Source organism: Canis aureus, chromosome 9 (assembly GCF_053574225.1).
Source record: "Canis aureus isolate CA01 chromosome 9, VMU_Caureus_v.1.0, whole genome shotgun sequence".
NCBI classification, from domain to species: Eukaryota; Metazoa; Chordata; class Mammalia; order Carnivora; family Canidae; genus Canis; species Canis aureus.
Window position 1 is genome coordinate 74,768,261 of NC_135619.1, and position 14,178 is coordinate 74,782,438.

The 14,178-nt window shown below is 43.2% G+C and overlaps 1 protein-coding gene across 18 annotated transcripts in view; it reads left to right on the forward strand.

Moving 5' to 3' along the window:
- The window catches only part of KLC1 (kinesin light chain 1), a 67,307-nt gene that overhangs the window by 13,043 nt on the left and 40,086 nt on the right, over window positions 1–14,178 (forward strand). For 17 of the 18 annotated variants that reach the window (XM_077910746.1, XM_077910740.1, XM_077910742.1 and 14 more), the window contains one exon: window positions 13,700–13,961. In XM_077910746.1, the coding sequence (XP_077766872.1) occupies window positions 13,701–13,961 (261 nt within the window). In that variant the 5' untranslated portion in view covers window position 13,700. Of the gene's footprint in view, window positions 1–13,212; window positions 13,308–13,699; window positions 13,962–14,178 lie in introns of those variants that run through there. The other variant, XM_077910745.1, reaches the window with a different exon arrangement.

The window sequence follows — 14,178 nt, forward strand, 5'->3', positions numbered from 1 at the left end:
GTTAGTGGTTTTTATTTGGGAAAGAGTAGGCAACGTATAGCTGGATAAAATATATTTACTATTATAATACAGTGTTCTATTTAGAAAATAAAGTAACTCACTATCATAATCCTACAAAGGAGTGTAACATTTGTATTTGTATCCAAAAATGTCGTGCTTTGAAAAGGCTTGAGACCCTCCAGGAAACCTTTTTAGATTTGGCTTAAAATATGGACCTTAACTTTGTTATATAAGCTCGGGAAGGAGCATTCCTCAACCAAAACAAGTGGGGCTTAGAGCAGGAATTTATTTCTCACAGTCTTGGAGGCTGGGAATTTCAAGATCATGATGCTGGTAGAGTCAGTTTCTGGAAGGTTCTGTGGTTTGTATATGGCTGTCTTCTCTCTGGCGGCACTTGGCAGAAGAGGTGGGAGAGCTCTGTGGATTCCCTTATAAGAGCACTGATCCCATTCATTAGGACTCCACCCTTATGACCTAAGCACCTCCCAAGGGCCCCACCTGGAAATACCATCACCTTGGGGATTAGGTTTCCACATACGAATTTGCAGATCATATGTGGAATTTCAGATCACAGCACTGAATATTTCCTTGTATAAACTTTAGTTGTTTGCTATGGTTTCATTAGTGGCTCTCTGGCTGCTTCTCATTTTTCCCAGAGTCAGGACCCTCTCCATTCCTAATGCTCATTAGGGCTGATTCTTGTATGTAGAGAGATAGACCATGGGTCTAGCTGGCTGCATTTCCCACTGGTTCAGCTCACATATTTTGGGCAAACATCTCAAGTTTGATGTTCTGCTCTCAGTATTGGCAAAATAAAGACTTCCCTGTTCTCCCATCTTATTTTTCTTTTTTTGGGCTATCATTTGTTGTATTTGTAGGAACTTCATTTTATAACCAAGAACTGTCAGAATAACTCAGGTTTCTCTCTTGGCTGTCTTTCACTCTGCACATCCAGACTTGTTTTTTCTATCACATTCTTTTAAAAGAATGAGAGTAAGTCATATAACATAGGCATGTCTGAGTGGCTCAGCGGTTGAGTGTCTGCCTTCTGCTCAGGGCGTGATCCTGGAGACCCGGGATCGAGTCCCACATTGGGCTCCCTGCATGGAGCCTGCTTCTCCCTCTGCCTGTGTCTCTGCCTCTTTTTCTCTCTGTCTCTGTCTCTCATGAATAAATAAATAAGATCTTTTTTAAAAAAAGTCATGTAACAGAAGTTACCAATTTATTTTTTAATTTTTTTTAAGATCTCATTTATATATTGACAGAGAAAGAGCACAAGAGAGCATGCACAAGCAGGCAGAGTGGCAGGCAGAGGGAGAAGCAGGCTCCTCACTGAGCAAGGGAGCCCCGTGTGGGGCTTGATCCCTGGACCCCGGGACCACAACCCAAGCTGAAGGCAGACACTCAATGGACTGAGCCACCCAGGCGCCCCAGAAGAAGTGTACGGTTTGGTGAATTTTTTAGTATATTCTCTATGTCAGGCAACCACAACCACTAATCTAATTCCACACAGTTCCTTTTAAGTGCATATGTTCTAAAACTTTTACCATATTGGCCTTTTCTTTTTTTTTTTTAATTTTTAAAAATTTTAAAAAATTTTTATTTATTTATAGTCACACACACACAGAGAGAGAGAGAGAGAGAGAGAGGCAGAGACACAGGCAGAGGGAGAAGCAGGCTCCATGCACCGGGAGCCCGATGTGGGATTCGATCCCGGGTCTCCAGGATCGCGCCCTGGGCCAAAGGCAGGCGCCAAACGGCTGCGCCACCCAGGGATCCGGCCTTTTACTTCTTGACAGAATGTCACATGCTAACCCAGGAGAGGTAAAGTGACCAGGATGATGCTCACTCTTCCTCCGGCCTTTGCTTTCTTACTGTTAATTATTATCATTATTTTTGTTTTAAGGATTTCATTTATTTGAGAGAGCAGGAATGTGTGTGCACGTGAGCCAGGGAGGAGGAAGGGCAGAGGGAGAGGGACACATAGGCCTGATCCCTCAACCCTGGAATCACAACCTGACCTGAAATCAAGACTCAGACCCTCAGCCTGCTGGCCACCCATTAGCCCCTCTTTTTGTTAATTTTTGAGAGGGGGAACATTTGTAAAATTTGTCAGACTATTGAAAATTGTATTGCTTGTTAATTAGGATGCTTGTGTGTGTATGATCTCATTGTAGTCAGCGTTAGTATAAAGGGAGTATGAATATATGTGAAAAGGTGGTAGAGATAGGAAATAAGAGCATTATATGAGAATTGATAATCAGATATGACAGAAATTCAATATGTGTGATCTAGTATAATCTTTAAAAAGTGCATTTAGAGTCTAACCAGTTCTGGCTTAATTTTTCTGTTTTTTTTTTTTTTTTTAATATATTTTTAAATTTATTTATGACAGTCACACAGAGAGAGAGAGAGAGGCAGAGACACAGGCAGAGGGAGAAGCAGGCTCCATGCACCGGGAGCCCGATGTGGGATTCGATCCCGGGTCTCCAGGATCGCGCCCTGGGCCAAAGGCAGGCGCCAAACTGCTGCGCCACCCAGGGATCCCTAATTTTTCTGTTTTTAAAGATTTTATTTATTCATGAGAGACACAGAGAGGCAGAGACACAGGCAGAGGGAGAAGCAGGCTCCAAGCAGGGAGCCCGACATGGGACTCAATTCCAGGTCTCCAGGATCACACCCTGAGCCGAAGGCAGGAGCTAAACCTCTGAGCCAGGAGCAGCCCGGGTGGCTCAGCGGTTTAGTGCTGCCTTCAGCCCAGGGCCTGATCCTGGAGACCCAGGATCGAGTCCCACATCAGGCTCCCTGCATGGAACCTGTTTCTCCCTCTGCCTGTGTCTCTGCCTCTCTCTCTCTCCTCTCTGTGTATTCTCATGAATAAATAAATAAAATCTTAAAAAAAAAAAACAAAACCTCTGAGCCACCCAGGCATCCCGATTTTTGTTTTATAAAATATTCAGTGTATTTAGCATTTCTATTCTTGTCTGTTAGGTTAGTCTATTTTTATTGTGGCAGAATTTGAAATCCTTTCTATATTTGAGGTTTTAATAAGTTCCTTTGCCTGCAACACCAGACAGTCCAGTTCTATTGTGGGTGAGCAATCAGAGTACAGGGTGTTTGCGGTGTGTGTACGCATGCGCAGCAGTACAGCCATGAGAGCAAAGGTGCACCCTAGCAGGGTAGAGAGAACTTGGGATCTGTTCCTGTTCTGGGTAGTATGGGCTTAAATGTCCTCAACTGTCTGTCTCCTCGTTGGTAAGTGGGAGATAGAGTGATGGTTCACTAAACTAACTGAATACTTGGTTTTGTTCTTGTAAGACAGTACACTTAGGAAAATGCTCCAGAAACTAAAAAGCACAGATGTACATTATCACTCTCCATATTATACCTACACTTTTTTTTTTTTTTTTTTAAGATTTTATTTATTTATTTGTGAGAGACACAGAGAGGCAGAGACACAGGCAGAGGGAGAAGCAGGCTCGACTCAGGGAGCCTGAGGTGGGACTCGAGCCTTGGTCTCCAGGATCATGCCCTGGGCTGAAGGTCGTGCTAAACTGCCCAGGCTGCCCACTTTTCTGGTTTTTATCAAAGTTACATATGTACTTTTTTGTATTTTTTATAGGTAGATTTTTAAAAGACAAACTTCTTAGGATAGCTTTAGGTTTACAGAAAAGTTGCAAAGACAGTAAAAAGTCCCTGTATATCTGCACTCAATTTCTCTTAATGTTAACACCCCACGTTATTATGGCACATTTGTGACAATTAAGGAACTAGTATTGGTATATAATTTTAACTAAACTATTCATTTTATTGGATTTTGCTAGTTTTCCCCTAATGTTCTTTTACAGAACCCCAAACAGGATGCCACATCATATTACATTTAGCCATCATTTTTCCTGGGGCTGTGACACTTTTTTAGACTTTCCTTGTTTTTTATGACCTTGACTGTTTTGAGAAGTACTGGTCAGTGTTTGTAGAATAGTCCTCAATTTGGGTTTGTCTGGCATTTGCTCATGGTTAGACTGGGGTTGCATGTTTAGGGAAGATACTCACTGGGCCTAGTCTTGGTTTCTAAAACCATTTTACTATCAAATGAACCAAGGCTCCTTCAGTTAATAGCTGGTTCTAGGGTCGCCTGGGTGGCTCAGCGGTTGAATGTCTGCCTTCGGCTCAGGGCGTGATCCTGGGGTCCCCACAGGGGAGAGCCTCTCCCTCTGCCTATGTTTTTGCCTGTCTTTGTGTCTCTCATGGATAAATAAATAAAATCTTAAAAAAAAAAAAACTGGTTCTAGAGCTGGGGCAGGGAGAATACAAGATGAGCCTGGAATGTGTTGTAGTGCTAGAAAGGAAGGAAGTGCTCAAAGAACAGAGGGATAGGAGCATGTTCAAAGAATTTATGAGCCAATCAAGAGAGCTCTCACTGGCCCAAGCTGGAACACTTTGAGCAACAATATAAATAGCATAATATTTTTAATAATTGTATCCTTTAGGGATCCCTGGGTGGCTCAGTGGTTTAGCACCTGCCTTTGGCCCAGGGTCCAATCCTGGAGACCTGGGATCGAGTCCCACGTCAGGCTCCTGGCATGGAGCCTGCTTCTCCCTCTGCCTGTGTCTCTGCCTCTCTCTCTGTCTATCATGAATAAATAAAATCTTAAAAAAGAAATTGTATCCTTTAGCTGTAACTTAAAGTATAAAACAAATATCCAGGGGTGCCTGGGTGGCTCAGTCAGTTATGTGTCTACCTTCTGCCCAGGTCATGATCTTGATCCTGAGTTGGAGCCCCACGTTGGGCTTTGCACTCAGCAGGGAGTCTGTTTCTCCCTCTCTCTGCCCCCCCCCCACCCCCATTCGTGCTCACTCTTTCTCTCAAATGGATAAAATTGTTAACCCCAAATACCCACAGTCCATATTGACATAAATGATTAAATAAAGAAATGGGGGATGAGGCAGAGAAGAGACACTGTCCCCTACAGAATAACCCCAGACACCTTATATCCCTCTTCAGGAGATCAGCTCTCCCGGGGTTCTGAGTGTGGCCTGTACCTTGTGACTTGCTTCTAAAAGACCAAGTATGGGAAGGGAGTGGATGTGTAGTGGAGGGAAGCCTGCATGAACTACCTCAGCCAGGTAGTCAAGGCTGGCATCATTAGTAGTTATGTCAGGGGGAGTGCATATACTCTTGGTATGATGTGATGACAATTGTACACCTATAGTTTGCACAGCCATAGTTTTGTAAATGTGGGTTTTAATGCTCCCTTGCTCCCCCTTTCCCTCTCCCTAGAAGAGACTGTTTTCATTTCTTCTAAGTGAAATTACACTTTTTCCATAATTACCAGTTTCTAATGTTTCTAAGTAACAGGCTTATTATATTGCCTGATTTTTTTAATACTTTATTTTTTAAGTAATCTCTACACCGAACAAGGGGCTCAAACTCAGAACCCCAAGATTGAGAGTTGCATGCTCTACCTACTGACCCCGCCAGGTGCCCATGATGACTTTTCAGTGTTTGATTTCCAATTCTAGATACTTAGCACCTACCTCTTTCTTTCTTTCTTTCTTTCTTTCTTTCTTTCTTTCTTTCTTTCTTTCTTTCTTTCTTTCTTTCTTTCTTTCTTTCTTTCTTTCTTTCTTCTTTCTTTTTTAAGATTTTATTGATTTATGATAGAGAAAGAGAGAGAGGCAGAGACACAGGCAGAGGGAGAAGCAGGCTTCATGCCGGGAGCCTGACGCGGGACTCGAGCAGGACTCCAGGATCGCGCCCTGGGTCAAAGGCAGGCGCCAAACTGCTGAGCCACCCAGGGATCCCCTAGGACCTACCTCTTTCTTTGCTTCTCTTCACCATACAGGTGCATCCTTTGCATCTCCATAACCTTCCAGTAGAATTTTAATTTTGTTTAGATCAGTCTTTACTGTTTATATCTCTATGGCTGTATAAATGCCAGAGCTGAGTAATAAACTATTATTACTTTTCCTATTTGACTGTTTCCTTAGGAGTTAATTATCTTGATTTAATTTCCTTTTTAAGTTGTTGCTAATTCACCTGCATATCTAGCACTTGTCCCTGGGTTGGTGCAAAGCTCTGTCTTTCCTACAGTGAACCCTGTGCCCTGCAGTCTGTGGTTTCTTCTCATTTTTTTTTTTCAGGTCTTGTCCGTCCGTTCTTTTCTTTTCTTTTCTTTTCTTTTCTTTTCTTTTCTTTTCTTTTCTTTTCTTTTTTCTTTTCTTTTCTTTTCTTTCTTTTCCTTTCTTTTCTTTCTTTCTTTTCTTTCTTTCTTTCTTTCTTTCTTTCTTTCTTTCTTTCTTTCTTTCTTTCTTTCTTTCTTTCTTTCTTTCTTTCCTCTCTTTTCGATTTTATTTATTTGAGAGAGAGTGAGTGAGGGAAAGAGAGAACACAAGCAGGGAGCTGAAGAGGGAGACACAGTCTCCCCGCTGAGCAGGGAGCCCAACGTGGGGCTCAATCCCAGGACCCCGGAATCAAGACCTGATCCAGAAGCAGACGCTTAACTGATGGAGCCACCCAGGCGCCCTCAGGTTTTCTTATCATTTTGGTTGAGCGCATCTTCCTGTGCGCAAGAGGTAGAAGTTTTTGAGACCTTGTATGTCTAAAAATCTTATTTCCCTATTCCAATGGTTGATTGGAGAGTTTGGCCAGCTATGGAATTCTAAATTGGGAATAATTTTCCTTCAGAATTTTATTTTATTTTTTTTTATTTTTATTTTTTTAATTTTTATTTATTTATGATAGTCACAGAGACAGAGAGAGCGAGAGAGAGAGAGAGAGAGAGAGAGGCAGACACAGGCAGAGGGAGAAGCAGGCTCCATGCACCGGGAGCCCGATGTGGTATTCGATCTGGGGTCTCCAGGATCGCGCCCTGGGCCAAAGGCAGGCGCCAAACCGCTGCGCCACCCAGGGATCCCTCCTTCAGAATTTTAGAGGCAGTTGTTTAATTGCCTTTTGCTTCCAGTATTGCCCTTGAGAAGTCTGAAGTTATTCTGATTGTTTTCATTCTGTCTACTTGAATCTGACTCCCTGGGAACATGTAGGATATTCTGTGTCACCACAATATTTTAATTTTCCTTAAAAAGTAGTTTTTTGGTAAAGAGTACCTCCTGTGCCTTGAATAGTGTCTGGCATAGATAGAGTTGGTGCTCAGTAAGTATTTAACTGAATGAGAGGCTGTTTCTATCTTTGAGTTGGTTGCATCTCTCATCTCCCCCTTAGGAAGTGAAGACCTGGCTATTGGTGTTCTACATGCCAGGTTGTGGTTGAGGGTTGGGTCCTCTGGCTTCTCTGTTGTGTTGTCCAGTTCAAGTTCTTGCAGGTCCCTTGTCATGCCTCAGCGGACATGGCCGTCATACTTCTCACTTTAAAGCGTCAACCTTTCATTGCACACAGTTGTCCACTCTAAATTTGTCAGTGTCCGTTATCCCTAGCAGGATTTGATTTTTTTTAAATTAATTTATTTATGATAGTCACAGAGAGAGAGAGAGAGAGAGAGAGAGGCAGAGACACAGAGGGAGAAGCAGGCTCCATGCACCGGGAGCCCGATGTGGGATTCGATCCCGGGTCTCCAGGATCGCGCCCTGGGCCAAAGGCAGGCGCCAAACTGCTGCGCCACCCAGGGATCCCAGGATTTGATTGTTAACATTGAAGATTTCTCTGTTTGCTTAGGTAATCTCTACACCCAATGTGGGGCTCAAACTCACAACCTCGAGATCAAGAGTTACATGCTTTTCCAAATGAGCCAGTCAGGAACCCCAAGACTGAGTTTTTCACTTGCTGTAACACACCAGTGTTAGACTGTGGGGCACAGGGTTGACCGTGGGGAAGACAGAGCTTTGCACCAACCCAGGGACAAGTGCTAAAGATGCAGGTGAATTAGCACCAACTTAAAAGGGAAATGAAATCAAGATAATTAATTCCGAAGGAAACAAACGGTCAAATAGGAAGATTAAGAGAAATCTTTGGGGCACCTGGCTGGCTCATTTGGAAGAGCGTGCAACTCTTGATCTCGGGGTTGTGAGTTTGAGCCCCACATTGGGTGTAGAGATACCTTTAAAAAAAACCAAAACTCTCAGTCTTGGCATAAAGGACAGGTTATGTTAAGGGTGATTTGAATCTGAGACATCCAGCATAATAGGCCATAATAACTTTCCTGTTGAACAGTGGATTTGAAAGGTCCCACAATGGACGAGGGAATAAAAAAGGTCTTGGATTCAGATGCTCTGGCTCCAGTGCTGGTTCATTCATTCATTTTTAAAAATTTATCTGACAGAGAGATAGAATGCCAGAGAGTACAAGCAGGAGGAAGGACAGAGGGAGAGGTAGAAGCAGGTTCTCTGCTTAGCAGGCCCGTCCCCATGTGGGACTCAGCCCCAGTACCTGGGATCACGACTTGAGCTGAAGGCAGATGCTTAACCGACTGAGCCACTCAGGTGCCTCCAACATTAATTTTTTATTTTCTTAAATTAAAAAAAAAATTTTGGGGACGCCTGGGTGGCTCAGTGGTTAAGCACCTGCCTTCAGCTCAGGGCGTGATCTTGGAGTTCCGGGATCAAGTCCCACGTTGGGCACCCTGCATGGAGCCTGCTTCTCCTTCCGCCTATGTCTCTGCCTCTCTCTCTCCGTGTGTCTCTCATGAATAAATAAATTAAAAAAAATTTTTTTTGTAAGATTTTATTTATTCATGAGAAAGAGAGAGGCAGAGACACAGGCAGAGGGAGAAGCAGGCTCCCTGCAAGGAGCCCGATGCAGGACTCAGTCCGGGATCCTGGGATCACGCCCTGGGCTGAAGGCAGACGCTCAGCTGCTGGGCCACCCAGGCGTACCCCCAACGTTTAATTTTTAAATAATTAATAATTTAAAAATTAAATTTAAAAATTAATTTTTAAAATTATTTTTTATTTTTATTTTTATTTTTAAGATTTTATTTATTTATGCATGAGAGACACACACACACAGAGAGGCAGAGACACAGAGGGAGAAGCAGGCTCCATGCAGGGAGCCCGACGTGGGACTCAATCCCCGGTCTCCAGGATCAGGCCCTGGGCCAAAGGCAGGCACCAAACTGCTGAGCCACCGGGGCTGCCCCTAAAATTATTTTTTAATATAGCCTACCTTTGGTTATAACGGAGTAGACGTATAGTCTAGAAATGGAGAGATACGGAACAGTATAAACACGTGTGTATGCTGCTGTGGGTTTCCCTCTGAGGAAGTGGCATACCTAGGTGTATTTATCTGATGGTGACCTGGATAGAGGGGCATGGAAACTGCTGTGATTGAAGAGTCCTTGAGGGTGGCATGAGGTAGAAGCTTGGGAAATGGAAGATTTGGATTTCCCTCAGCCTGTAATACAATATTTGAAGTGTTACCTTGTAGATGAGATAGCAAATATATTTTGTTTATTTTATTTTTTTTAAAATTTTTTTTTAAGGTATTTATTTATTTATTTTATGATAGTCACAGAGAGAGAGAGAGGCAGAGACACAGGCAGAGGGAGAAGCAGGCTCCATGCACTGGGAGCCGGATGTGGGATTCGATCCCGGGTCTCCAGGATCGCGCCCTGGGCCAAAGGCAGGCGCCAAACCGCTGCGCCATCCAGGGATCCCTATTTTGTTTATGTTAGAGGGAAGAAGTTGCTTCAGTGGGTAGGGGTTTAAGGAGGGAGATCCAACTCAGCAAATTAACAAGTCAGGAAACTATAGCGCTGGCGAGGGTGTGGAGAAAGGGGAACCTCTTCCACTGATGGTGGGAATGCAAGCTGGTGTAGCCACTCTGGAGAACAGTCTGGAGGTTCCTCAAAAAGGTAAAAATAGAACTGTGTGATCCAGTAATTATACTACTAGGTATTTACCCTAAAGATACAAATGTAATGATCCTAAGGGGCACCTGCACCCCAATGTTTATAGCAGCAACGTCTACAACAGCCAAACTATGGAAAGAGCTGAGTTGTCCATCCACAGATGAATGGATGAAGAAGATGTGGTGTATATATAATGGAATATTACTCAGCCATCAAAAAAAATCTTGTCATTTGCATTGACATGGATGGAACTAGAGGGTATTATGCTGAGCGAAATAAGTCAGAGAAAGACAAATACTTAATGATTTCATTCCTCTGTGGAATTTAGGAAACAAACCCAGATCATAGGGGAAGGGAGGGGAAAATAAAATAAGATGAGATAAGAGAGGGAGAAAAATCATAAAAAATTCTTAACTATAGAGAACAAACCGGGTTGCTGGAGGGGAGGGGCGGTGGGGGAAAAAATAAAAAATAAAGTTTTTTACCCAGTGGTGTGATTACTGGATCATAGGGTAGTTCTATTTTTAACTTTTTGAGGAATGGACAGGATTCAATCTTACATTGCCGTAACTTCTTCGGCATTCATGCCAAAACAGGTGGTTTGAGTAATGAAGTTGTTCTCATTTCCTATTAGAGTCTAGAGACTCTCCCTTGCATTCCCCTGAGTTTAATATTGTTTGAAAAGACTAAGAATTTGCTGGCTAGGTGTCTGCCTTTCCAAGGAGAGGCATGACTGATGCTGGCAGGGGGCTGGGGAAGTAAGGGCAGTGTATCTTTGATGGGCTGTGCTCATGCTGTCATCTCCCTGCCAGGACCCTGCAACCTCCCTGCAGCCTCCTGCCTTCAGAGGGCAGCTGTCCTAGCCTTGTCACTGCGAGCCTCACTCACAGTGCTTGAAGCAACTGCTCGGGGCAGTGGCTGCTCTCATACCCCTGGCCTGGTGCTGGTTGCTTCCGTGGCTGGCAATGCCCTCCACACTCCTGTCGGGAAGAGATCTGCTTTTTTGATAGGATGGGCTCACCTCAGGACTGGTGTCTCCCATGTGGCTTACCTCTCTTCTCTAGAGGAGCTGCTTGCCATCCTCTCCTATTCCATGCTCCCCTCATGCAGTTCCTGTCACTGTGCCTTTAGCTCTTGGTGCACCTGTTGGCTAGCTTATTTTCTGTTAGCCTGCACGTCCCTGGCCACCTGCATTCTAGGCCTTAGCTTGGAGATTGATTGATTGATTTATAGATTTTATTTATTTACTCATGAGACACACACACACACACACACACACACACACACACACACACAGAGGCAGAGACACAGGCAGAGGGAGAAGCAGGCTCCATGCAGGGAGCCTGATGTCGGACTCAATCCCAGGTCTCCAGGATCATGACCTGAGCCGAAGACAGGTGCTCAGCCGCTGAGCCACCCGGGCTGCCCTAGCTTGGAGTTTTAGTAAAACAGTTGTATCTTCTAGTTGGGGAAAGGAAAGAATGAAATGTTTTATCATTTGGAAATCCCTGCCAAAGGTGGAGAGGGAGGCCTTCATTTTGATTTTCCTCCTTTCTGTAGGGACACCAATTCTGGAGATTCTTCTTCACTTGTAGGAGCCTTAGGTCATGCCCAGGTTAGCACTTTAGCCTCATGCTATTGAAATGTGTTCATTGGAAGCTGCTCCTAAAATGTTTTATTCATTTATTCGGTAAATATATGTTTAGCATTTACTGTGTGACAGGCTGGGACTATGGGGCTGAACAAGACCATGAGGTGCCCACTCTTCTGGATTTTGCAGTGGGGTTGGGGAGCCATAAACTGAATAAATACCTAACAAACCTAATGATAATACAGACCATCAGGTAGAGGAATTACCTCTTCTTTTGTTGTTTTCTGGGCTTTGTTTGGTACAGAGATGGATCTCTTTGAATAGTCTAAGTCTAAATGCCTCTAAATTTCAAAAGGAATTTAGTCTTTAAAACTCTTTAGTTACACACACACAAACACACACACACACACACACACACACACAAACACCGTGAAACTGCGTGTACAGTTACTAACATTATCTTATTATCGACTACTTGGAGCCTTTACTCCCAAGTCCTGGAACTTGTAGTCAATGTTTGGACACTGCTTCCCTTTGTGAACATCTGTCAGTTCGGGCCTTCACCACACAGTTGGCCAGAGTCTGGCACTATCCTGGGGACTGAGATTTAGTGGGGTACAAGATAGAGGCCTTGCCTTTTAGATAGAGCTTACTTACCTTCACGGGAATATAAGACGATACATGAAAACAGATTTCGAGTAGTAGTAAGTGCTCTAAAGGAAATCACCCCGACATGTACTCTGACTTCAGTCCCTGAAGGGTGCCCTGATGGTTTCCTGAGGCCACCTGAATGCTCACTGTGGCCTTTATCTTTTTAAACTAAATTAAGGGATTTAAAAACATACACAAGGGAATCCCTGGGTGGCTCAGCGGTTTAGCTCTTGCCTTTGGCCCAGGGCGTGATCCTGGAATCCCAGGATGGAGTCCAGCATCGGGCTCCCTGCATGGAGCCTGCTTCTCTCTCTGCCTGTGTCTCAGCTTCTTTCTCTCTGTGTCTTTCATGAATAAATAAATAAAATCTTTAAAAAAATAAGTAAAAAAGTAAAGACATACACAAACCTAGAGAGGTTATACAAAGACCTGTTGCTTAGTTTCAGCAGTTGTGAATTTGCTGACACTTTTACATGCCCCTCTCTTTTTTCTTTCTCATTATGGTATTTTACTTTATTTTTAAAAGATTTTATTTATTCATGAGAGATACAGAGAGAGGCAGAGACATAGGCAGAGGAGGAAGCAGGAGGCTACCTGAGGGGAGCCCAATGCGAGACTCAATCCAGGACCCCGGGATCACGACCTGAACCTAAAACAGACACTCAGCCACTGAGCTATCCAGACGTCCTTCTCATTTTGGTATTTTATTTTATTTTTTAATAAAATCCCGGGACCCCAGGATCACACCCTGAGCTGAAGGCAGATGCTCAACCACTGAGCCACCCAGGTGTCCCTCATTTTGGTATTTTATTTTATTTATTTATTTTTAAAAGATTTTATGTATTTATTCATGAGAGAGACACACAGAGAGAGAGGGGCAGAGACACAGGCAGAGGGAGAAGCAGGCTCCATGCAGGGAGCCCGACGTGGGACTTGATCCCCGGACTCCAGAATCCTGCCCTGGGCTGAAAGCAGGTGCTAAACCACTGAGCCACCCAGGGATCACCTCATTTTGGTATTTTAAAGGCAGTTCCAGACACTATGATTTCATGAAATTTTGATGGCTCCTCGGCTAATCTGATCATATAGGCATGCCTAGCCTTAGTCCTCTGTGCATCTTTACAGTACTGATGATCCTGCTCATGTCACTCTCTTACCGTATTTCAGACGGACCTAGTCCTTCTCCTGCTACTCTGATTGTTCCCATGTTCCTTTGCTGGTTTTCTTCCTTCTTCCAACTGTGACCACTTCTCAAGGCTTTGGTAAATATGTTACCAAGAATTTACTGTCCCTTCCGCATTTCATTAAGGGGGGGTAAAAACTTGCAAACATTCAGGGAACTTTTGTTCACTGTGGCTTTGTGCTTTAGAAATGCCATTTGAATATTTTGCTGCTTTTAATCTTTGGCATTAATTTCAACTGCTGTCATTTCTTCCATTAAAAAGAATTCAGGCATAAGGCATAAAAGTAATTAAATTGGTCTGCAAAGGGAAAAGAGAAATAGAGTATTTCAACAAGTCACAGACATACACATTTATTATTTACTTATAAAAATGTTAATTTAAAAGTCTTCACACAGTGTATTTTATTAGAGGTGTAAAATAAATTACATCTGTGATAAGATACCTAATTTGTTTTCTTTTTTCCATTCTAGAATGTATGACAACATGTCCACGATGGTGTATATAAAGGAAGACAAGTTGGAGAAGCTTACACAGGATGAAATTATTTCTAAGACAAAGCAAGTGATTCAGGGGCTGGAAGCTCTGAAGAATGAGCACAATTCCATTTTACAAAGTTTACTTGAGACACTGAAGTGTTTGAAGAAAGATGACGAAAGTAATCTGGTGGAAGAGAAATCAAACATGATCCGAAAGTCACTGGAAATGTTGGAGCTTGGCCTGAGTGAGGCACAGGTATAAGTGAAGTCACCTCAGATAAGAACAGGAGCTTGACAGTCTGGAGAAATGGAAAATTCATTGAGATATATGGTTTAACTAAACTAGAGGGAAGATATTTCTAGAATAACAGATCAGTTTGTATGTTCTATAAATGATGACTGATTTAGTCATGTCTGAATTTTAAAAAGAGTCAAAATAGAGGTAACTTTGTCATTTCAGGTTTGATTTGGCT